This window comes from Mya arenaria, chromosome 10 (assembly GCF_026914265.1).
Source record: "Mya arenaria isolate MELC-2E11 chromosome 10, ASM2691426v1".
NCBI classification, from domain to species: Eukaryota; Metazoa; Mollusca; class Bivalvia; order Myida; family Myidae; genus Mya; species Mya arenaria.
The window spans coordinates 71,454,878-71,479,781 of record NC_069131.1 but is presented as its reverse complement, the minus strand read 5'-3'; the positions used below and the strand labels follow the sequence as shown (position 1 = coordinate 71,479,781).

The following is a 24,904-nucleotide window of genomic DNA, read 5'->3' as shown; positions in this document are numbered from 1 at the left end:
AATGGTGCAATAGCCTGAAAGAATCACATTATACAAACGAATATATATGGACTAGATGTAAGTATGAATTAGGATATATACAATAATTTTTATTTTATACAGCGCAATTTAGATTAACATAGAGTACAAGTTTAATAATTAACATTAAATTAACGTTTAAATAATGATAGAGCTATATATATATATATGTCTATATTAATGTACATGTAAGTACTAAACCAGGTATCAATTAACAAAATATAAATACCATGACTGATTTTTCACTGATACAAACTACTACTACTACTACTACTACTACTACTACTACAACTACTACTGCAACTGCTGCTACTACTACTTCTGCTACTACCGCACTACTAATAACTCTACTTTTACTATTACAACCTTTTCTATGATACAAAAAACGAAACCTGTTTCTTTCTCAAGCAAATTACTTTTCAATTTAATACAATATGTTTTTTTTTTCTTTCAGATTATTATAAGACGTACTTATACCAGTGTCAAGTTGACGAAGGATTCTTAATTAGTATTTCATGATAACACATAGAAAACACGAACGCAGAAAAGATGGCACACCAACGACATCATAACCACCATCATCGTCGACACCGTCACCACCACCGGCGGCACCACCAGCAGCAACAACAGCAACAACAACAACAGCAACTGGTCTCTCAAAATGGGCCTCGACAGCCTGAGACTCCGACACGGCGGGCCAGTGGGGAGCGGCAGCTTCCGGTTTTTGATAACCCGCCTCGCTCGGTTACCTCGGGAGTCTTGTGGCCAGTGCATAGTTTCTCCGCCTTCCAGCCTCTACAGGAAGAAAAGAACATTCTCGCGCAACTGCAGGAATATTGGGCGGGTAAATACGGTTGCCCTGGTCGCACAGACTTATAATCACACCCTTAATAAGAGTGACGAGAGCGCCGTCCCCGCCGCCTCGTGCAATATGTATATAGGGGATGACTTTTCGGTGCGTATACGCCAATGGTTCCGTTTCCTAGCCTGCATAGAGGATAACAAAGTGGGCGGCGTCCTTCATTGCGACTTCACGCCGCACCGGAAGCTTACGGACATGAGCCTATCCGGTGACGCTACCAAGATGCGAGATGTCCCGAATGCGGGAGGCTCGTCCGTGGGGTCTGAGGTCCTCTCCCTCGAGCTTCTTAGGAGGTGCTTCAAGGCAAAACTAATCAAGGTAAAGAACATTTAATACAGCAGTCAACAATCTTACTGCTACTAGTTGATCATTAAGTACATACATATCATGAAATATGAAATTATTACGCTGAAAGTGATTACGCCTTTTAAACAGGAATAAAAGTAACCGAACACCAAATGAGATATATTTAAGGAATATATTAACACACCATTGAGGGCCATATGACAATCTAAGGACCCGCCAGTCAGCCAACAAATGTGTATTCGCCTTCGGGAGCACACTCGTCGGTTCTTATAATGGCGTGTGTTATATTCCTTATATTATACCGAACATTTTATATTACCATTCTATATTTTGAAAGCGCTTTTGATGTGTTTTATTGAACAATGCAATTAAATGTTTAATTGCGACAATTGTTCGTCGTTAGGAAAATCGCAAGTCGTACTCACCATTTTTTCAGTGGTCCATATTATTTTTTGGCGAGGTTCGGACCGGCCAAAAATATGACATTGACCTCTGACGTCATTAAACTAGACTTTTTATTAAAATACACTGATAAACTGACCGATCGAATTTATATGTACATATAAGGGACTCATATAGGTAAGGTATAATATATTTGAATAGGTAAACTATTATAATATTGAGGCACAGGTGACAAATAAGGAATTATTGTGTTCAGAGAGTTAACGTAGAGCTCTGATTTCAGACGGAAATGGAGGTGGAGTACTTCCCGGAAGGCGGAAGTATCACAGATTACGTGTGTGACGTTTTCGGTTCCAAGCTCGGGGTGTCCGTCACGCGCGCGCGTTCCTACTTTCGTGACGTCACATTCTCCCTTGATGACGCCTCCAGACTGCTTAACAAGAAACTAAGAGGTAAGCGATTGCTTATGATGACTTAGTATTTTAAACTTTTCAACACCAACATTTCAACAGAATAAAATTCAAAATTAAGGAGTAGTGGATTCATTCAAGATGTGGCACGGCGAATAATAAGATTACTTGAACCGTGAATATTATCCAAAAAGAATAAATTGATTTATTCTAAATCATCTATTAAAGTGAAACGTCTGCCTCCCTGAAACGTCACGTAGCAATTTCGTACACCACAAGTTCAATTTGGATTAAATTGTTTACACTCATTATATTTAAACTTTAAATATACTTTCAGGTATTAACCAAGCCAACCGGAACTCACTGGAAAACTGGCACAAGCAAGTACTTCACGTATGGTCAGCCGGAAATGACATCACCAACACACTCGTGCAAGCGTTTCATCACCTTGAACCGGAAGTGGTATCCAACACGGTTGTGCTTATCACCACAACAACCACCGCTTGTGATTTCATCTACATAAACGGTTGAACTTCCATGTAACAAAGAACAAATTCGTTTATAATAACTTATGGTCATGAGATCACTGCACGTGGCGAAAAGGCACGTGGCGTCAAAGAGGAGGAGAGAACACCGTCGCCAGGCACGGGGGAAACACAAACGTCCGAAAGTACAAGCTGCATGCAAAATAGGGCACGAAATACGTTTGTTATGCGATGCTTTCTGATAAAAAAATCTTGTTTTCATGATCTTTGTTAGCCGGCATGATAGACCTGTTAATGTCTGCAATGCTGCATTAAAGAAATGAAAATGAGTAGTGATTGTGAGAAATGCAAACTCGCTTACCGACTCGACATAGATTTATGCTTAGCAATGATGGCAAATAATGTTGATAATACTTTTTCTATGTTATGTGTTTAGTTTATTCACTAAAATAAAAAGAAAAAGATCATATTGATTATAACGCGACAAGTGAATAATGTATGCACTTGAAACCATTACTTCAGAATCTATGACAAATATCAATAAATACCAAACTAATCATTGTCATCCAAGTATCTTTGTTTATTCAACACTTGAATACAATTTACATAGATTTTCGTTGTTATAAGGTGACCGTAAAACATTATATACGTGCTGAACCCTGATTTTTGAGAAATGTGCGGGACGAAGATGTAGAAGAATGGAATTCCACCGCAACTTAATAGAAAACAAAATCTTTTTCATAACCAGATATGGAAGTTTCCATATATTATATCTATAGCTATATTATTATACTTTGTTAATTCTGCTATGCTATGGATCTTTTCAGATTTGTTTGCATAATAAAATCTTCTTCATATACAAAACACGTTCCTCAGAGCTAAAAAGCTTCACACAGAGGCATTTATCTACTAAATAGTAATTACCCCCCTCTCCCCGCATGCGCGCCGCCTCCATCTTCGGGTGTGTGTGTGGTGGGGGTGGGGGTGGGGGATAGCATTGATAGATATATCTTTGACTCTTTTTCGTTCAAAAAGCTCGGGGCGAATCTTACACTGATTCTGCAGTCCATTTCTTATTTGGGCATCGCTGGTAACTTTTACTGAAAAATATGTATATTTAATCTATCACATAATGTGAATACTCATTGTAAATTAAACATCAATTTTACCGATTATATTCGAAACACAGTCTAAATAAAATAGTCTTTTACATAGTCCGGTATCCAGTTGAACGGTGTCGTACGCTGGTTGCTGGTTGTTATGAGCGATGACGCCATTAATGAAATACATATAGCGATCAGTGAGCATTTAAACGCTGTAGTGGTCAAGCGATTAAGTCCAGTTAAATTGATATCAAATAACTTTCGGATATTGAAAAAACAACAAATTTCGAACACATTTTCTGGAGGACTAACCAAAAACACTGAAGTATATTCCCTCGAGGTATTTGTGTGCATTTTTTTGTCCTGAGCGTTATCTGGTATATTTGTGTCGAGGGACGTCTGAAGTTCATTTTTAGCGAGGGTGGACAGCTGGCATCCTCCAGGTTACCATGGTTACCAAGACAACAGCCATGATGGCCGCCGTTTTCTTAGTCCATGACTAGTCTTGCAATATTTATTAAAACTATTTAACACAAACATTTATTGACTTAAATTGTTGGAAGTAATTTATGTACATATGCTAAGCTTTCTAACATACTGATTATTAAGGTCACCAAAGGTCAAGGTCAATGTCATTTCAAGGTCGAAATGTGAAAAAGTGCTAAAATACACACACAAATACCTCTAGGAACTGTTTGTACTACTGCGCACTAGACCCACGCTGAAAGAATAAAGTTGGCCGAAAAAATCCAAAATAGCCGTCATGCACGTTTGCACATAAAATATAATTGATAAAAATCCCCGTACCTTATATTTATGCCAAATTGTCCTTACCTCACATAAAAATAGCAATATAATGAATATTTACTTTTAATCAGGTTCAGTGGTAAACATATGCTAGTTGCTAGATAACATTATGGAAACATTTGGATAGAAAATGCTTATTTTCACTGCTTTAAAGACAAGAGACTGGACTACGTTCGAGTTATTTTGTATCGTTATATTTATTACACAGTGCTGCGAGATGCGTACAGTTGACGGATTCCGTTATAACTGCATTACGTTTGTATTTACGAACCACTTTCTTCTCTTTTGTGATCTTTTAACTACACTTACTGTAGAATAATTTTGCTGTAGATACTCGACACCCCTGCGTTTAGTCTCAGACAATGGTAGCTAAGTAACTAGCAGTGCTTTCCAGGCTGTTCTGAAAGAATTAAACATAGATCATGTAAGAACTACCATATACCATCCTGCGGAAAATGGTGCCTGTTTTGTTTTCATTTGTTGTGTGTGCGTGTGTTCAATGTTCACTTATGTGATATAATGAAAAAGAAACACAAGTGTGCTCTAACTATTTATTATGAACTACGCTAAGCAATGTAAACCAACAGACTGACCAGGTATACTCAGCATGCGAAGAGATAAAGATATAAAGTATAGTCTGTTTCTAGAATCTGCAACAGTGTCACTGCACGATCTCATGCTACAATCAATAACATTTTATCAAAACTTGTAGCTGGAAATGTCCGACAATGGGATGTTCATCTTAACATGACATTAGCGGCAATGAGGTTCAACATCAGAGAGTTTTATTCACCCAAAATACACCATTCACCTCATCATGGGGCAACTTCTGGTCAGATGGTTGACCGCGCATGTGATTGCGATGTTCCGTGCCACCCACTTGGACGAGTCCGGCCAACTCCGCCCCGGCCGAACTTCCATGGATCAGTTGAACACGGACGTATACCGGACGGCAGTGCGCCACTTGCTGGGATCCTGCCACGCCCGCATGCACTTCTTCCATGGTGTCCATGCAGAAGTCCACCGTGCCGCCACCCAACGTGGCGTTGACGTATGCTGATGTTGCAGCGAGGCTATTATAACTGGCCTTTCGGTTCGGACACTGACGCGGATGACCACAGTCTACCGAAGCGTTTGGACCTGGACGCTACGGGACCTCACCTTCCTCACCGACGGCCCCATCCCCACATCACCGCTTCCCGTGTGCCCACTGGCGGTAATCTGCGAGCAATGCTCTAGTGCGCGTCCCCGGTCACCATCCTCCACGACAACAGTGAGGACGCCAGCAGTGTGTATAAGCAATAGCGTCACAAGGACAGTTTAAAACGAAAAGTGTAAAGTGTGTTTCTTCATTTTAAGTGACATTTATTCACATCTTTCATTTGTTTCATCGTTTTATAATCTCATTTGGTTACAGTTTTTACTATTCACATCTTTCATTTGTTTCATCGTTTTATAATCTCATTTGGTTACAGTTTTTACTATTCACATCTTTTATTTTCATTTGTTTTATGTTTCATCATATCATTTGGTTGTTTCCATCATATTTCATTTGTTTATTCATATTAAACCAAATCATTCTTAATCAACATACCTTTCTTATTTCAAAACATCTTACTAGCGGATTTATCGACTTTATTCAACGGATTTTATTAACAGGCATCTATGCCGAGTATTATATCTCCCAAATCATGAGTATTTATTAACCCCATTTCTGGTGATGATAAGCCATTATCAAGAATCATTATACTCCTCGGTTTGACACCAATTTACCCTGCGAGTTTAAGTAAAGCTATTTCCCAATTATCACCGGAAAGATAAAAATGTCACGCGCACAGTTCAAACATTTACTAATTCGAATTCCGAATTAGAATATGAAAGAAAAGTAAATTGCTTATTAAGGTAAATTAGTCACATGGTGAAATATTCCTTTAAAAACAGGGGCGAATGTTTAGCGTAACGCGTAACGACACAAAAGTTCTTCGCCACTCGTGAAAATATGTTGTTTTTTATAACACTCGTGAAGCATAAATACGATCTTACATTGAAATAAAACAAACTTTCTGTTTCTTTTATGCTTATTTTTGGAGTTTTATTAGTATTTTAATTTATTTTATTAATTACCCCCTTTTTAGAAAAGGGTGTTTTTTACACCGTAATCCGTGGGACGCCCCTCACGAACATTCTCTATATACAGTATATTAGCAAATGACGTAGCTGTCATTTTTCTATATATTTTCGGTTTGTTGAACAAAAAGTTCTCTGATATTCTTTTTTATAGTCAATAATTCGCTCGTTTTTTAATTCAATCATTTATGAACAGTAATAAATGAAGTAATATTAGTGCATCTATGTTCCAAAAAAATAACGAAAACACTTATTTTAAGCGGGGCATGAATATATAACCAAATTACTACGCCGCCGCCATTTATTGAATGGAAATTTAAAAGGTCGAATGTGTTAGCAAAACAATTGCGGATAATCATCGGATATAAAACATTTTTCTTAGTTTTAGACTCTGTTTCATGATACATGGATATTCAGTCATCTTCCTGTCAGAGTCCAGTCTGATGTGCTTGAAGACAAATCGATTTCCAGGTAATGATGAGGACCACGCTAGTTTGTTGACAAATTGTGAGGCAGGGGTGGGGTAAAAAAAATATCAGTAAATCTGTAAGTTGTTGTGTGAATTTTCCGAGAAAACACGACAAACAGTACATTTGAACGATGACATTACATTTTATTTATGTTCGAACAGTTGTTTTCGTCTGTAATTTGTTTCCAAATATATCTTTATTTAATTTTATGTAACATTTCTTTAAATTTTAAATATTTTATCTGCCAACATTTCTGGTTTGAAGCAAAGGAGGCCCTTTGGTTTGAAGTGAAGTGTTCTGTTTTGATCAAGGGGAAGTAACTCCAATGGATTTTAAAAGTAGTAGGCCTTTAACACTTAAAATGCATATTTTTAATAAGGTCGTTTTAATGTATGCAAGTGAGTCATGTTCATATTAACAAAAAACTTATATTATGGAATTTGCCATTGTTAAATGTTGTACCAACTCAAATCAAACAAATGCAAAGATAAAACTGACATCGAAATTCGGGCCCCGGTTATAACGAGTGCCGGTGTTTACAAGCAATTATAAACAGTTTAAGAAATAAATTTTATAATATCCAGGAAATTGTATTGGAAAATACAGTTGATTTATTGTTTATTCTAGAAACAAAACTTGATGACTCTTTCCCTAATTCCCAATTTGCAGTTGACAACTATCATATGTGGCGGGCTGACAGGACCTCGAAGGGAGGAGGCATCATAGCCTACTTGCGTTCAGACATTGCCGGTGAAAGGAAACCAGGACTAGAGTTCAAAGACATGAAATCTTTATGTGTTGAGGTAAAATTAAATCATTCTAAATGGATCATCTATGGTACTTATAAACCACCATCTTTGAACAAGAATATTTTTCAAGAAAACTGTGATTTAACCCTGGATAAATCTTAAACAAATATGACAACTTGTTAATCATTGGAGACCTAAATTTTAACATGCTTATTGATGTCAAATGTGTACCACTTAGAAATTGCTGTGATATTTTTGACCTAGAAAATATTGTTAAAGATCCAACTTGTTACCCTGTTAACAGTAGCCGTACATTATTATATGTTATTTTAACCACAAGCAAGAACCTACTCGGAAACATTGTTAATTTTGATTGTGGACTTAGTGATTGTCATAATTTTATTGGTATACAGTTCAAACAGGAAATAGATAAGATGAAGAATAGGTTCTGCACTTATAGAAGTTTATACATTTTAATATTGAAAATTTTAACCAGGATTTATCTAAAAATCTTTTAACTGTAGATATTTGTCAGACAGATGTAAACAAAATGTACAATGAATTTAGCAAAACTTTTACTGAAACTGCAAACAAACATGCCCCTAAAAAAGAAAAAGATTCTCCAAAGACCAGCCCCATGAATAAAGCTTTAAAAAATGCCATTTATAATAAAATGCATTTTATTAAATTAAATATGAACAAATAAACCAAAAACTGGGAAAATTTCAGGAAACAAAGAAACCTAGTAACTAGTTTGAGTAGAAAATCATTAAATAAATATTTCATTGACAGATGTTTGGGGGTTGCAAATCAGCTGACTTTTGGCCTACTGTTAAACCTTTTCTGACTAATAAGGGGGACATCAAACACAAAGATACCATCTTACTTGAAAACACAGAACTAGTAACAGATTAACAAGAAGTATGCAATGTTTTCAATGATTTATTTGTCAACGTAGCCAAAAATATTGGAAATAATGCTCTAGATGTAAATGAAAACCAACCAAGTATTGTATCAATTAAACAAAACACACTAACACAAACCGAACTTCATTTTAAACCTGTAGATTCTAGCTTTATTGATAAACAAATTTACAAATTATGTATCAAAAAAGCAACAGGCGCTGATGGTATCTCATCTAAACTGGTAAAATTAGCTAAACCTGTCATCGCCAATCACATCACTTCTATTGTAAACAAGTCATCTTCAACATCAACTTTTCCTGATAGTTTAAAAATGGCACAAGTTACTTCTTTACATAAAAAGAAGTAATCTCGAGAAGGGCAACTATCGTCCAGTCAGTATTCTTTTATTATGTCAAACTTTAATTTCTGTCCCTTAACCTGGCATTTCTGTGGAGAAGTAAATACTTATGAGATTGAAAAGATTCAAGAGAGAGCATTACGGTTTATCTACAATGACCATACATCAAATTCTTCTTCTTTATTAATAAAGTAACATCTACCATCATAAAAAATTAGAAGACTAAGAACTATTGCCTTAGAAACCTTTAAGATCATAAACAAACAAACACCAGTTTATCTTCACGATTTAGTTAAAATAAAAAAACCAAAAAAAAAACTCTTATTCTTTTAGGTATAGTAACACTGCAAAGGTACCCCAGGTAAGGACCACAAAGTATGGCCTCAACTCTTTTCGGTCAGCGGCGCCCAAACTCTGAAATTCACTCCCTCAGCACTTTCGTGACGAAACAAACCTGAGTCAGTTTCGGAGTTTGGTCAACGCATGGAACGGACAGAGTTGTAGGTGTTCTTGTTGCGCTTTTCATAGTTAAACCTTCCCTTCTTTTTGTTTCAACCCTGACTGTTTGTTGTCATTATGCCATGCTTTGATTTTGCCATGCTTTGCTTTTGCCATGCTTTTTAGTTTATTTATGCTTAGTGCTTACCTAGCCTGTATTGCATCAATCATATCTATTTCTAATCAGTGCTTTTGTCATATATATCCTTTTCCTTTACATTTGCTTTAAATTATATTCATGCGCTTGCATGTTCACTGCATTAATGTTTGCTGCAACTTCTGAGAGGCTGGTGCTAATCAGGTCATCTTGAATCTGATTCATGCTGATGTGTGTTTTAGTATCCTATTTCTTTAATACTTACAGTCAAACCTGTATTAAGTGGCCACCCGTGGGAAATGATCAAAGTGGCTGCTTAAGACAGGTGGCCACTTAATCCAGGTTTGACATTTCCGCCACTTTAGCTATATTCAGAGATTGAGTATGTATCCTAACCACCACCTCACACCAAAATCAGTAACATCTGTATCAATATTATCGAAGAAAGTTGAATACAAATACATTTGTATAGATAAAATAACTTCAACTTTAATACTTCAAATTTATAAATAAAATACATAATTAGTTAAATGTCGATACACGGCATAAACAAAACACACCACATATCAGTCTACACATGTACACAACTACACGTACATACGCATGTTTAAGTTCATTTTTTAAAATAGTCCGTACATTATATAAATGTTGATGCAAAGCATAAACAAAACACACCACAGATCAGTCTATCAGTCTACACATTTACACAACTACATGTAGATACACATTTTAGTTAACTTTTTCCGATCTTTCGCAGTCAAATTCCTTGGGAACACTTTTTGCATTACGGCCGTTTTCTAATAACTTTATACACTCGACACATTCTTTTACAGTCAAACACTTTCGATTAGTCTTATTTCCAGCCATAATCAACGTTTATCAAGAACAATGCATTGTAAACATCCGTTCATAGAAATTTAAATCCGTGCACTTCGAAAAATGATATTGAAGTGAATAAAAATCGTAAATCGTTTCAGGCCTTAGAATGACAATGCAAACTGTGAATTCATAATAACCGGTGTTTTTGTCGGAATTTAATAAATAACTTCGTAATTATTTAATTATCTTACTAATTGTGTCATTAATTGTGTCAATTCTGATCAAAACATTCGCCGACGTGTAATAAACATGATTTATCGATGAGTAAACACGCATGGAAATCTTGTGATGCAATATTAATTTTCATTGGATGACGGAGATACCCGAGGCAGTCGTTCTTTTCCGTAAACTTCTATACGCAATTAAAGCTGTGTATTGGAAAAGTTGATAAGCGGAAGTGTCAGTCACAATGGATTAGTGGCCGCTAATTAGTGTTTATATGGCTTCATGGGGACAAAAAATAGTGGCCGTAGCCGCGTTAGACAGTTGGCCGCTTAATGCACGTATATTATATAGTAAAAACGTACGGGGGGAATTTGGAGTGGCCCGTTAAGGCAGGTGGCCATTTAAAGCAGGTGACCGTTCAACCAGGTTTGACTGTAAATATGTTTTATGAATATATGCTTGTTATAATATATATGTAGTCGGTCAATAGCTATTCATAGCTAATGTTTTCTCTGTTATGTCATACCGACTGAAAATAAAATTTGATTTGATTTTATTTGATTTGAAGCATCGAGCAGGTGCGCGTTATCTTTCCGCGCGCGGATAGGTCGGATATTGGCTAAGCAGAAACAAGCGACTCCGAAGCGAATGTTTTTATGGACTAGGGTGTTCATAAACTTCAGAAGTATCTTATCCAGCCAACATTTATATCCTTAAGGGTGTTGCATACCTTTTCGTCAAATTTCATCTGAAATTTTTTAGACGTTTATTTGTATTCTATTTAAGTATATATTAGTTTCCAAAATGCAGTATTCCACTTCGGCAGTCTCATATAATTTATTTTCCAGTGTTTTATTGTAATCTAGCACGGATCCGCGATGTGCTGCTCAAATTAAACGATTCAATCGTGCAGTCCAGTATGGTTATCAAATATGTATGTACAGGTTTTGGGTTTAATGTAAGCAATATCTATAACGCCAACAACAGTACTATACAACAAATCCTTATCACGATCACATAATACATTCTCCATATTGGAGTTATCTTGCGAGTAACTAGAATGCATAATAACACCATTCTTGAGAATGCCCCATTTTTTAAAAAAAAAAAATTCAAACATTTCACCCCGAAATTCATCTTGCAGATAATACGATGCTATTTTTTATTCTTACAATCAACTACATAACTTTTCAAATATCCTTTGCACCATAAGTAAAAAGATGGAATTTTGCATTTTTGTATGGCTTCATTGTTCCCCGAAAATCAAGGGACGTTTGGACGCTAAAACAACTCTCTTTATTATTTAAAGTGTTTATTCAAATTATTTTTCTTAAAAGTAGTGACAAAATTTCATGAAATTCTATACTGATCCCATGGTTTGGATTTTTTAAAGATACGTTTTGTATAGTTCATTTTCTTCTGAAAAATCGACTTATGGTGCTCTCTGTTCATATACGGTTGGTGAAGGGGACACTAAGATATTAGAACTTAATTCGGTATTAAAGGGTCAGTGCTGTTGCATTCTTAATCTTAATGTATCTAAGGGACACAATTCTTTATATACTACAGCATATTTCTCTATTGTAGATATTCATACTGTATACTATGTTTCATATATAGCTATGCCTGTAGTATTGTATTTCACGTGATGCTTGGGTATGAATGAATAAACATGAAACTCCATTTGAGATCTTATGAATCTAACCCATTCCGCATGCTGTTGTAAGAACTAAACCAACAACGCAACAAGTGCTCTCCCATTTTTTATGTCGAACTATAATAATATTACATCAGTATAATTAGTATCAGTCATATACACGAACAGGAAACCCAAATAGCATACCTTGTGCCATTTGAAAGAAAATCATATCGTATGACTGTATGTGACAAATTGTGTTTCAAATATTCAAAATATCCGTTCACGTACAACTATTTGACTAAAGGGTCCAACGATGGTCCCACACTGCACCTGGAAAGTCGATTTATAATCAATATCTGAAGAATACTATGACCCAGTGACCTAGTCAAGGCTAGGAGGATAGATCAAAACGCACCCGGTTGACCCCTTCTTATTGTATATAAATCGGCCATTTTGGAAAATAAGGGATTTTTTGGGCTCGCTCAGGGTAATACAATGGGATTCATAGAAGAAGCCATTTTGTAAAACTTGTGTATGATTCCAGTCTAGCAGACGATACGTTTACTATATACCGGGTTAAAACAGTTTACGTATTTCTAGTCGTTATGCAATCTTTACCAATACGTCCAGGTTTAATCAGTTCATTATTTCACAGCGTTGTGCAATAATTGGGAATCCCCTTGGCAGTTATTACACATTTTTGTGCAAATCGGATACTTCAATACTTTTGAATACATTGTTTAAATAAGCATTCACACAGTATTCCAACGAAAGGTAACTTGTCCTAAAAAAATGTTCAACTCATCCTGTGTATAAATATACATGTATATGGAACGTATCAGAAAATAAAGATAAAACATACCATGCCATTTTTTTACGTCAGAAAATGCATTCTTAATCTATCATTTTTTTCGCAACAAGTAAAGGAAGATAATTTATATTTACATCAATGTTTTGTCTTACATCCATAAAACCAAGATGATCACTAAGAAGTGATGTTAAACTCATTTTGGGTGAAATTCGGACAACGCTCAAATCTTAAGCAAACGACGTACACGGACGACCCTGCTTTTTAATGGTCATGGACATACGATAAACAAGAAGTAAAAAACGTTCGATTCGTAATTAAGGACCAGGCGGTACAATTAGATTGGGTTTGTGGCCATGATTATGTTGAAGCTACTTCTAGAACCAATGCGGTCATTGCTGCATATACCACAGCCCAGACCAGGTCCAAGTTGTACAGTTATTTTAATCCTTTAGAAGAGCGTGTTTTGTATTGTGACACTGATTCAGTTGTCTCTACCACATGTCCCTGAGAATGGTAACCTTCTCTCGGTGACTATTTACATGACCTCACGGATGAAATACCGAATAATAACATCACGCATTCCGTTACTGTGATCCTAATGCACCAGTCAATTGTAACCACGCCCCCCCCCCCTGGGGTCCGGGGAATAGTGGGGACTTTGACTTTCGGTCCAGCCAAGCCCGGGCAAAATCCTGGTGAAAGCCCTGTCAAATGCCCCTGCACCCCAGGGCCATTAGGTAAGGCCCATATACCGCTATATTTGACGCGAAGACAAAACCACAGCATTCACCCGGCACTGCGGGGCCACCTGGAAGGTAAAAACACGGCCCATTTCCCCCGCTATCCCCAGTATACCCCCGGACCTGGGGGTGGGGGCGTGTTTGTAATTGACTGGTGCATAAGAACTATGCTTACAAACTTGCACTTCCAAACAACGAGGGACAAACATCTATTCGCACGGTGCGCGGAATAACACTCAAATTCAAAAACTCCCTTGACATCAATTATGATACCGTGCAGAAAATGGTCAGGCGATGTACCAATACAGCATTATTAATAAATATTGTACGAAACACTGACAAAGGACTATAAAATTGTTTTCAAAAAGCACATCATCATGAATTATTTTCAAACAGTACCTTATGGACTATAAATGTTGGTACAAAACGTAAACTTTATGGCATGTCTTTTCCTTAGAGCAACGTTGGTCGATATCATTGATATCTTTATAATATATTGTATATTTTTACTTTTCACACTATTATGCTATGTCTAATGCATATATTAATGTGTACAATCTGACAATATACTGTTTACCACATGTATATATTTTGAATATATATATGTTAATAAACTTGTTGTATGTGAATAAAATGTATAATGCAACATCTGTGTTTTTCCTGATTGTGTAATATAATGAAATAAGAAAATACCTACATTGATACTACATCCCTCGGTCTCATTAACTTTAATAATGCACCGTCAATTGTAACCACGGTCCCCCAGGTCCGGGGAATAGCGGGGACTTTGACTTTCGGTCCAGCCAACCCCGGCTTAAATCCCCGCCCTGCGAGGACGAACAGTTGGTAAAATCCCAGACAAATGCCCCCGCACCACAGGGACCCTAGGTAATGCTCATTCCCCGCTATATTTAAAGCGAAGACAAAACACCGCATTTACCCGGCACTGTGGGGCCACCTGAAAGGTAAAAACACGGCCCATTTCCCCGGGAATCCCCGGACCTGGGGGGGGGGGGCGTGGTTACAAATGTATGGTGCATTAGTTATATGACATGAAGTAAAATCTTAATGATTTAGAATGGGCGGAGTGAGCGTAGAGGCAATTTCATACTATGGTGACAGTTTGATATAGCCCATTATTGAATTGCAAAATCGCGCCCGAGCGTTTGTACTACACAAAATAAACTAATTATTCATTGATTAATCACGTTGCTCCAAATAATTTCAATGCGACTAAGGCTAAGGAACCATGTTTGTAGATTATTCTAGGTGTTTGATTCTCGTGACTTATGACCTTATTCTTTTAGAAGATCCATCCGTTGACATTGAATTGTGTGGTTGTTATAGTTTAGTAACTCTAATTTGAAGTCCTGGATCCGCCCCTGATCTTAATGTCTGTCTTTACGCTGGATCACACACCTTCTTTACCACTAGGCCACTCTCACGATCTTAATGTCTTTCTTCAGGCTCGCAGACACAAATGCCATATCAGTAGACCACTCTCATCATCTTATTCAAACACAAAACTTTTCTGATCTAAAATTAAATTGCGTGCGTCACATAATCATAAAATCAACAGTTGTATTGGATTGTCGTGATGTCAGTTTCTATTTTTAGATATCATTTTCTATATGAAATCAACAGTTGTATTGGATTGTCGTAATGTCAGTTTCTATTTTTAGATATCAGTTTCTATAAAAGCTGGCGCACTTACACTCTAGCCGTTACTGTTTTTGGCGAATACCCCACCACTCGGTGGGGGTAAATTTCCTTCTTTGATTTCAAAATTGTGTTCACATCACAGTCGGGTGTTGTCGGGGTCAAGCCTTTATGAAGAACGATGGCAGACCTTTGTAAATAAAAAAAGAGAATAAAGAAAGGATTATTACAGTGACCATGTAAGTACAGTTTTTATTTCATATAAAAATAACGTTCAAACAATAAATGAATGTCAGTATTATACTACTTAGTAGAAACAATTGTAATTGTGCGAGGACGGGCGTATTTTAGAATTTTCAATATGGCAAATTCGGCTTCAAGTTCAAATGTTGTTGTTTTCCATTTTGGCGATTCATTCCGATTGGGATTCCGGGTTAAAAGATAGGGGTTTCGAACGTCTATTATTTAATGCTAGTGTACTGCTTTATTAACTATAAACTAAAATTAAATATACTTGGACCATGGCAAGTACTCCTTAGGAAGGAAACCTCTGTGTGCAGAAGCTATACATGCATAAACCTGACGTAGAATGTTCCTGCCAGTCTAGCAGCTATATGTGCTTCATTTTTAAAGTTTCTTTCTTTATGCACCAGTCAATTGTAACCACGTCCCTGAAACCACGCCCCCCCCCGGTCCGGGGGTATACCGGGGAAAGCCGGGTAAATGGACCATGTATTTACCTCCAAGGTGGCGGTGCATGCGGAGATTTTGTCTTTGCATCAAAAATAGCGAGGAGTTGTCCTTGCCTAGGGTCCCTGGGATGCGGTGGCATTTGGCGTGGATTTAATCAGCAGCTCGTCCCCGCAGTGTGGGCTTGGCTGGACTGAAAGTCAAAGTCCCCGCTATTCCATGGACCGGGGGGGGGGGGGGCGTGGTAACAATTGACTGGCGCATTTCCAGTATAGGGTAATGCACGAATCTTAAATACTTGTCGAACATTTATATATATAAATATATTTTAATTTTTTGTTTTTATTTGTTATATTTAATGACTACAGATCGATATGTAATTCTTAACTATAAGGATGCGGATTAAATCTTTGATATTCTTTATAAATCTCCTTGAAAACAGTCTTAAACTCTAGTAACCACTTATTAGGCTTAAAGTTTGTTTATATGAAGTGCAAATGTAACCCACTTTATTTTAAACCTCCGCAACATCTGGATATATGTATGTAACCCCTTTAGCTTAGAGTTTGTTGATTGATGACGGTATTGTTGTATATTTGGGATTATACACCAGATGATACAACTGCAAGAACAAAAGAAAATTGTCAAAAACTTACAAAAAAAATGATACCGTTGGGTACAGTGCATTGATTTTTAATTACTGATGTATCAAATTGCTTACGGCACATGTATATCTCGATGCTTTTGCGTATATTTCAAAATCAAAAACAATTCTGGGTTTGTCTACCACGTAAATCCCAGTTTAAAATTAAAAAAATAGCGTCAATATATGTAATTGTACTAATAACGAGACATTCGCGTGCTAAATATACACAGTATGGCAAACATTTTTTTATAACACATACATGTAATATATCGATTGTTTCACTATCCATGGTTCCTTTAAATGTTAAATACATAGTGTAGGAAAGTTGAAAGAAACATTTTATTGATAAGTATTCATTTTCTTACAATCAACAAATTATCCGTAAACCCTTTTCCATTGAAAGTTGTAAACATATATACCTATAGACTAACAAAACAAATTGTGATGCAAGACATTAAAGGCGGGGCTTATTGGGTTAAAATGTGAATATATGTATTGTTTATTATAAATCGAATGACACTGACTTTAAACATTCTAATTATATAAATAGGTGATACAAATAAGTGACACTTACGGGAGATACATGTATAAAATTCTCCACACATATTAGGTTTATGTCAGGTGAGTCGGCTCAAGACCACAGTTATCTGCCCCCCTGTTCCATTCCTAAATGAATTGCTTTCATGTTGTCAATCATTTCTGATGTGGCTTTGATAATAATATTCTTTTCTAATGAAACTGCTGACTTGTATCAGTCTTTGGTCTGTATTTTGCATCTATTCACACATTTTGTTTGTTCTTTTAAGCAACCATTACATTAATTGCAAATTCTATAAGCAATTAAACAAAACATACTGCACATAGGATGCAGAATGATGTTTTATTTAGTGTGCATATGATTTTCAGCTTATGGACAAGAAAACATCTACTTCAACAATCACAGCAACACAATGAGATCCCAATTTTAAAGAAATAATGCCACCTTTCATTAATTCATTAATTCATTCTATCAATCATTCATAATTATATTCATTAATTCATACATTTATTCAGTTTATTCATTGAAAAACTTGACATTTCTCAAGGCAAAAGAAATAAAAAGTGAGCAGCTTTCATAAAGAATAGAGCCTTTTCCCTTCATGCATTAAAAAAACACAACCTTAATACATTATAAATGTTTAAAAAAAAACCCTAAATTATTGCTTATTTTAATAGCCAGCCTGGTTGCTGTAGCCACAGAGGAATTTTCAAGGACAAGAACCAGTGCTGGTAAAACTGTGGTCTCGTGTGGTTTTCCATACCGGCTCTTGGCAAGGATTTTCAAGAAAGGAATATCATCTCCAAGTAAGAAGATATTCTAAGCATGTCTGGTTTGAATGCTTTCAAAATGCATCTGGGTACTCGATAAGATGAGATTTACCTTTGAGTTGTTAAAAACTGATTGCAAAATGTCCAAAAGACTATATATTTTTATTAAATTTGTCCTGAAAATCTTTGAATTCATGAAAGGTTGTTTATGCCTCAAATGAGTGTTTACAGGCCTTTTTCAAACTTTAACAGTAGTGGCAGATAGTTTTATTTGTGTAAAACATTGCTTTTGTGTCTTACTTGCAGATCATGATGTGCCAATAAGCTCCAGTTAGCTGTGGCCTTTTCCCCAGGCTGTAGTCCTGCAATCTGAATCCAGGAGATGCAGCTCTGAATCCAATATTTCAGAAGAATGAAGATGTTAGTCAACTCTGAAATATATACTTATAATGAAATTAGTAATATTCCATGCAAAAGATGTGATATTGGGGATAACTTTCCGGTACGTAAATCGCACAAATATTCCCCTTTCCTAGACTGCATAAAGAATAAACAACTGAGAGGCGTCTGTCACACTGTTTTTACGCCGGAGCTTATTGGCATGAGACTGTCCGTCGACGCCACCAAAATACGAAACATTGATAATGCGGGAGGTTCGTCCGAGGAATCTGAGGCTCTCTCATTCGAGCTTCTTAAAAGGTTCTACAATGCGATACTAATAAAGGTAAAGGTCATTTGATATATCAACATGTACACTTACAATTCGACCCTACCTCGCAAAACTGGTCGACCCTTGAGGGTTTTTTTCGACCTAGATAAAAAGAAATCCGCTTTCAGATGTTCGGTTCTTGATGACCGCGGGGTCGATGTTTTTATCGGGGTACGGATCAAGAATTGTTAAAAACATACTGCATTTCACTGGAAACCGTTGATCAAATTAAGTCACAATAATGCGGGAAAAAATAAATCACTTCAAATCACTTTTAAACTTAAATTGAAAATTGAACATTTTATAAATTAACACTTTCTAACATGTTGATTGAAGTTTTTTGAGGCCTGCTGACACAATACAAACGAAACTTAAACAAATCAAAAGCACTGTCCTACCCAACCTAGAATTTTCCGACCTTTGCCCTAAATCCAGGGGCGGTCCGAAAATCGACGTTAGAGGGGTGTAACTTAGGGCTAAACAATTTGACATGCGCCCCGCCCTCAGAACCGAAGTGTATGGCATTAACTGTTTGTATGGGGGTTTGGGGTTACTCTATCAAGATAATTATAACAATTCCGGTAGTTTGATATGGTGCATCATTAGCGTATTTTATTACTTTTTGCGCCCCCACCAAAATCGCTAAAGAGATCAGATACAATTTTGTTAAGGCCTTTGACATTGTTATCCTGAAATATGACATTATTTATCACATAAGAGTGTTTACCGATCAAAATATATCGTTTTTATATCAGCAAATATAAAGGTTCAATCGAATGGCGTATTTAAATATTCTTACTTTATTAATATCAATGCATAATTCAAACTGTTTACCTAACGCATTCTTTCTCTGATTTCAGACGGAAATGCAGGTCAAGTACAAGAAGATGGAAATGGAAAATGGAAAGAAGACAGATGATAATGGAAAGAAGACAGATTATGTGTGTAAAATTGGCGATACCATAATCGGTGTATCCGTCACACGTGCGCGCTCATACTTCATCGATCGGGCCAAGAAAATAGCCGAAAAGTATCCAGATAGAAATATCCTCCCAGGCAAACCATTTTCCCTTGAAGACGCAATTAAACTGCTAAAAAAGAAACTAGAATGTAAGAACTTGGCTCATTTGAATTAGTAGTTTAATTTTATCTAACACTTTTCGGACATTTACATTTTTACAGGAGAACATTCAAAATTAAAGAATCGAGGATTCGCTCAATAAGTGTCTAGAATATCTCGAGAGAATAAATTGACTTATTTTGTAAACGTTGTTACATTGAATTTTATTCCGGCATGGAACGGGCACTTAGAAATAACTTACACCTCTCGTTCAAATCGATTTGTTAAATTAAAAATCATGTTATGCTTCAGGTATTAACGAATCCAATCGGTACTCTCTCGAAAACTGGACCAAGCAACTACTTCACGTATGGTCAGCCGAAAATGACATCTCCGACAAGCTTGAGCAAGCGTTTCATAACCTTGAACGTCTTGAACCGGAATTGGTATCCAACACGGTTCTGCTTATAACCACAACAACCGGTACCGCTTGTGATTTCATCTACATGAACGACCGAAAGTCCATGCAAAATGAACAATGCTATGTCGGCGACAATCGATAGTGGTTGTCCAAAATCGATGTCGCTAACGTTACCTCCGGTAACTAAGTAATTTTAAGAAGGGAGGTCACTCTCTTACACAAACGCGGTGAATGTAAACACTCTCTCAAAATCACAAATTGTTTTTAATTATTGATATCTATTTCATAAAACCAGAAAAATCGGTCTCTATGGTGTAGTGGGTCCGGTCTTACCTGCAAATTACGGGGATCCCGGCTCTATGCATTTTGTTTTTGAAACCTTTTTTTGCGGTGATATGAACAAATTTACTTTTTAGTGAAGTATTATGAAATTAAGATATTTTTATGAAATCTTCCATTCCGTATTACAGATTATTGAATGTAAAGATGTGAACTATTTAATATGTTATTACATGGATAAAATGCTGAGATGATGCGATGTGCATCATTTTTCAATTTATGTGCAATTATTAAGTATGTGTTGTGTTGTTATGTATTTTAATTAAGTTATTTAAGACAGAAAAAGGTTATGGATATTTACTTACTGTTGCAAAAAGCATGTGAATATTGAGCACAATGCTCGTGGCTTACTTTATAGATACAAATGGAGTGATGAGAAAAAAATGATTATGTTATTAATGCATCAAATGATGTATGTGTTACAAATATGAATAATTCTGATATAAATGAAGAATTGAATTATTTTTGCAATATTATAGAACATGTGTGTTCACAATTGTTAAAAAAAAGTTGTACTACTAACAATATCACTAGTAATAATAAAACTGATGATGCTATATATTTTGATGATGAGTGTAGATACTTAAAACATTGTTATTACAAGAATTAAATGTATACAGGAATTACCCATGTGATTGAAATAGAAAAGATATGGTAGAAGCTAGAAGTATGTATAAAAATACTGTTGCAAAAAAGAAAGATATTTATGATAGACAACTAACACAAAAGCTAGAAAAGGCTAGATTATCAAATGCTAAACTTTATTGGAAATTGTTAAAAGGGTCTATTGTAAGAACAGATTTCCTGAAGTATTTAAAAAACTCAAATTTTTATCAACCTGATGAAGATATGATTCATTTCCATGATAGATATATACTTAAAGAATTGAATACTATGTTTGAGGAACTGAATGAATCTTTTACTCATGTTGAAATTGTTAAGGCATGCAAGCAATTGAATAATGGTAAGGCAGCAGGGCCTGATTATTTGTTAAATGAGTTTTTTAAATATGGTATTAATAGTGAATGTTTTTTGAAGGCGGTTTGTACTTTGTTTAATAAGTTGTTTGATAGGGGATATTTTCCAGAGGCATGATCAGAAGGCTTTATTGTTCCATTACACAAGAAAGGTGATAAGGATAATGCAAATAACTATAGGGGAATTACATTATTAAGTACTTTGGTAAATTATTTACTAAAATGATAAATAATAGGTTGAATTTTTGGGCTTTAAAATATCATGTGTATATTGAGGCTCAAGCAGGATTTAGATAGAATATGGGTACTGTTGATTATCTTTGTTTTACATGGTAGCATTAATTATTTGTTAGAGAATAAAATTAGATTGTATGCAGGTTTTGTGGACTTTACGAAGGCGTTTGATTTTTTGGTGATAGATATCAAAAGGTATAAGCTTTTAAAATTAGGAGTAAGAGGAAACATGTTAGATGTTATAAAATCTATGTATCCAAATGTTAAATCAAGAATAAAACTTAATAATACAGTAAGAAACAAGAGTTTGTTAAACACTATGCCCCCCCCCCCTGAGCGCCATGTTGTCAGGACTATTTGGACAATTGAATGAAATATGCATGGACCTCTCAAGTCAAGTTTTAGGACCATGGGTGCAGGCAGGGTCAAGTTATCACACAGACAAGATTTTTGTGTTCAAGGTCACTGTGACTTTTGACCCGATAACCCCTTAGTTTGATGCTCATGTGTGCAGGCATTTTTGAGTTATCACTCGGACAACCTTTTTTCATTCAAGGTCATTGATCTTAGCCATGACGTGATCATTTTTAAGTCCGAGTGTTTAATTGCGGACTGCCACACAGCACATGGCCCAATTTGTTTATGGAGATTTTTGAACAGTAAATAATCTCTGTCGCTGGTTGTCATTCGCGCCATAATATAAATTATGTCTGTCTAAGGCGTTATGGATAGTGTTTTTTCCAGCTCGACTTCAAACGTGCTACATTATGCAATATCATATCGTTAAGGCTATCTCAGTAAGTGCTATGTGTTTAGCAAAGCGCCTATGTCAGATATAAACCCAAGCATGGGGATACTTGTTCGACGATTAAGAAATGTTATATATTTCCTTATAAAAAGTTGTCGCGTTAAACTGTCGGAAGGCAACGTCATTTTCTCCCACCTCAGATAAGTAGATCCAATAATTTAACCATGCTAGAAATTCTTATCTTGCCCACGGGCGAATATAAAATGCCCGTATGGAACTCCTTTTTAATGGTCACCATATTGTAATTACCCCCCTTGTTGAAGACTGTCGTCTGTAGCATCATGGAAACCTTGTCTTGTGGCAATATTTCGAACGCTTATTAATTATTTCTCGCTTCAAATGTCACCATAACACAGTTTTCATGCGCCTTTCAAGAAATAATGCTTCGCTCTACTTAGAACTATTTAAAGACCGATTTGACTATTAACATAAGCTGAATCACTGCGCGCATATCCATGACAACCTCGAATTATCGCATATCCATACGCAATTATTTTCACTAAGCACAAATGAGTTCCAGCAAAAAATACATCTTTACTTAATTTTGTTTAACTGAGGTGGGAGAAAAAGCATCTACCATAGCCGCACGTGTAAGATAGGTTCATCCCGAACCTCGCGCAGGATGTTTTGCGGAAACTCAGTAAACCTCGTTTCCGCAAAACACCCTACGCTCGGGATGACCCTATCTATCTTACACTCTCGGCCATGGAAGATACTTATAATCTTTTGCAGAAAAGATGATTTGCTGATTTCGGCTGAGGTTATTAGACGATATAGTCCCACCATTGACTCAAACATGCCGAACAAGTGTGTTTGTTAAAGCCTTGGGTCAGTTATATGCTGCACTCTCACAGATTTACCGTTTTGACAACTTTAAAAAAATTGTCTTAGAATGAGCCTATATCTGCAAACGAGTGACTTCAGATTGCTGACAAAAGATCAGATCGCAGATTTTCATATTTCCGTTCGAAAATTAATGTTTATGTCTAAAAGCGTTACTAACGGTTTAGGAAAGAATGCATAAAACCTCATTTTTTGAACTTAATTATGAAAATCTGCGATCTGATTTTTTGTCAGCCGTCTAATATTACTGGTTTCGATGCATTTTCACATAAATTGGCTCGTTCAAAGACAAAATATAAAAAAGTCAAAACGGTAAATCTGTGAGAGTGCAGCTTTAACAACATAATGTTGATTCATATTGATGATATCGAGATCCGATTGATGTATTGAGGTTATTCCACAATTCACTTCCATACAAAAAAGTCGGAATTATGATTATTTTTGGTATATGCTTGTGGCAGTTAATGGACTAAGACCCTCGCCATGTAGTCCGTAACCTTTCATAGCATGGAATGAGTTTTTGCCCTTTTTGGACCGTTCTTCAATTCGTGTTGTAGACCGTATCCCATATTAAGAGTTATTTAATATCCCTAAATGAGGGGAAGATTCTACGTAACTAAACGATTGTCCAGCAAATGGAACTGATATGCGTTTACGTTTGAATGTTTTTAATTATCTACAATGGAAATCACGTTTAACACAAAGATAAGAACCTTTTGATTATACGAGATAAGTTAAATCATGTATGCACGTAAACCGTGCTGCTTCAATTGACTGTTGTCTGGTTCCCAGCGTACTCTGCACAACGATAATGAAATGGTAAGGGCAGGTAACCCAGGCTATAATTGACTGAAGAATGTTTAACAAAACCCGTAATCATTGTCGTCGAAGTATCCTTGTTTATTTAAGCCCTTTGAAATCTTAACAATGTTTTAAACGGTAACACTCTGAAGAGTAGTTTAAATAATCTTTGAGATGACTTAAAAATAAAACAGTCATTTGTTTCCGATTTTTTTCTTTCTAAAACACAATAAATGTTTTCAAAATGTAAGAACAATAGATGAATAAGCCTTTACAATTTTATTGTTGTGTTTGATAATTGATTTATTAAACTTTGTTACAATGAACAGCAATACCAACATCGAGAAACAATGCCTTGATGTATTTATTATGAAGGCACAATGACTGGCCTAAATAAACAAACTACATGTAACTAAAGGCCAAATCTTGGACCTTATCATTGCAAGTAGGTGTCAGCTGATGGTCATTACTTCCATATCTGTGAATCTTACACAGATAGGCGTGAGAGTTCTCAAACTACGTTTGGAATATATTAATACAAAATTTCGGTGATTTAAGTTTCAAAGGTAATTGTATGT

The 24,904-nt window shown here is 36.0% G+C and overlaps 2 protein-coding genes across 2 annotated transcripts; both read left to right on the top strand.

Annotated features, from left to right (window-relative positions):
- On the top strand, window positions 1-3,048 carry LOC128205093 (AAC-rich mRNA clone AAC4 protein-like). Its single transcript, XM_052906512.1, has 4 exons — window positions 1-57; window positions 473-1,198; window positions 1,872-2,040; window positions 2,336-3,048. The coding sequence occupies exons 2-4, from the start codon at window positions 680-682 to the stop codon at window positions 2,527-2,529; spliced, it is 882 nt and encodes a 293-aa protein (XP_052762472.1). The 5' UTR covers window positions 1-57; window positions 473-679; the 3' UTR covers window positions 2,530-3,048.
- A 12,526-nt stretch (window positions 3,049-15,574) lies between these two features.
- Window positions 15,575-22,090, top strand: LOC128205189 (AAC-rich mRNA clone AAC4 protein-like). The gene is made up of 5 exons (XM_052906663.1): window positions 15,575-15,729; window positions 18,042-18,170; window positions 18,441-18,858; window positions 19,704-19,953; window positions 20,216-22,090. Exons 3-5 carry the CDS (start codon window positions 18,547-18,549, stop codon window positions 20,464-20,466), a joined length of 813 nt encoding a protein of 270 aa, XP_052762623.1. The 5' UTR covers window positions 15,575-15,729; window positions 18,042-18,170; window positions 18,441-18,546; the 3' UTR covers window positions 20,467-22,090.
- The last annotated feature ends 2,814 nt before the right edge of the window (window positions 22,091-24,904 follow it).

Bases quoted from the DNA above. Each gene is read 5' to 3' on its own strand.
- LOC128205093 (XM_052906512.1), top strand. From the start codon at position 680: ATGGGCCTCGACAGCCTGAGACTCCGACACGGCGGGCCAGTGGGGAGC. The intron at 1,199-1,871 runs GTAAAGAACATT...CTCTGATTTCAG, and splicing joins TCAAGGCAAAACTAATCAAG to ACGGAAATGGAGGTGGAGTA. The intron at 2,041-2,335 runs GTAAGCGATTGC...ATATACTTTCAG, and splicing joins GCTTAACAAGAAACTAAGAG to GTATTAACCAAGCCAACCGG.
- LOC128205189 (XM_052906663.1), top strand. From the start codon at position 18,547: ATGAAGATGTTAGTCAACTCTGAAATATATACTTATAATGAAATTAGT. The intron at 18,859-19,703 runs GTAAAGGTCATT...CTCTGATTTCAG, and splicing joins ACAATGCGATACTAATAAAG to ACGGAAATGCAGGTCAAGTA. The intron at 19,954-20,215 runs GTAAGAACTTGG...GTTATGCTTCAG, and splicing joins GCTAAAAAAGAAACTAGAAT to GTATTAACGAATCCAATCGG.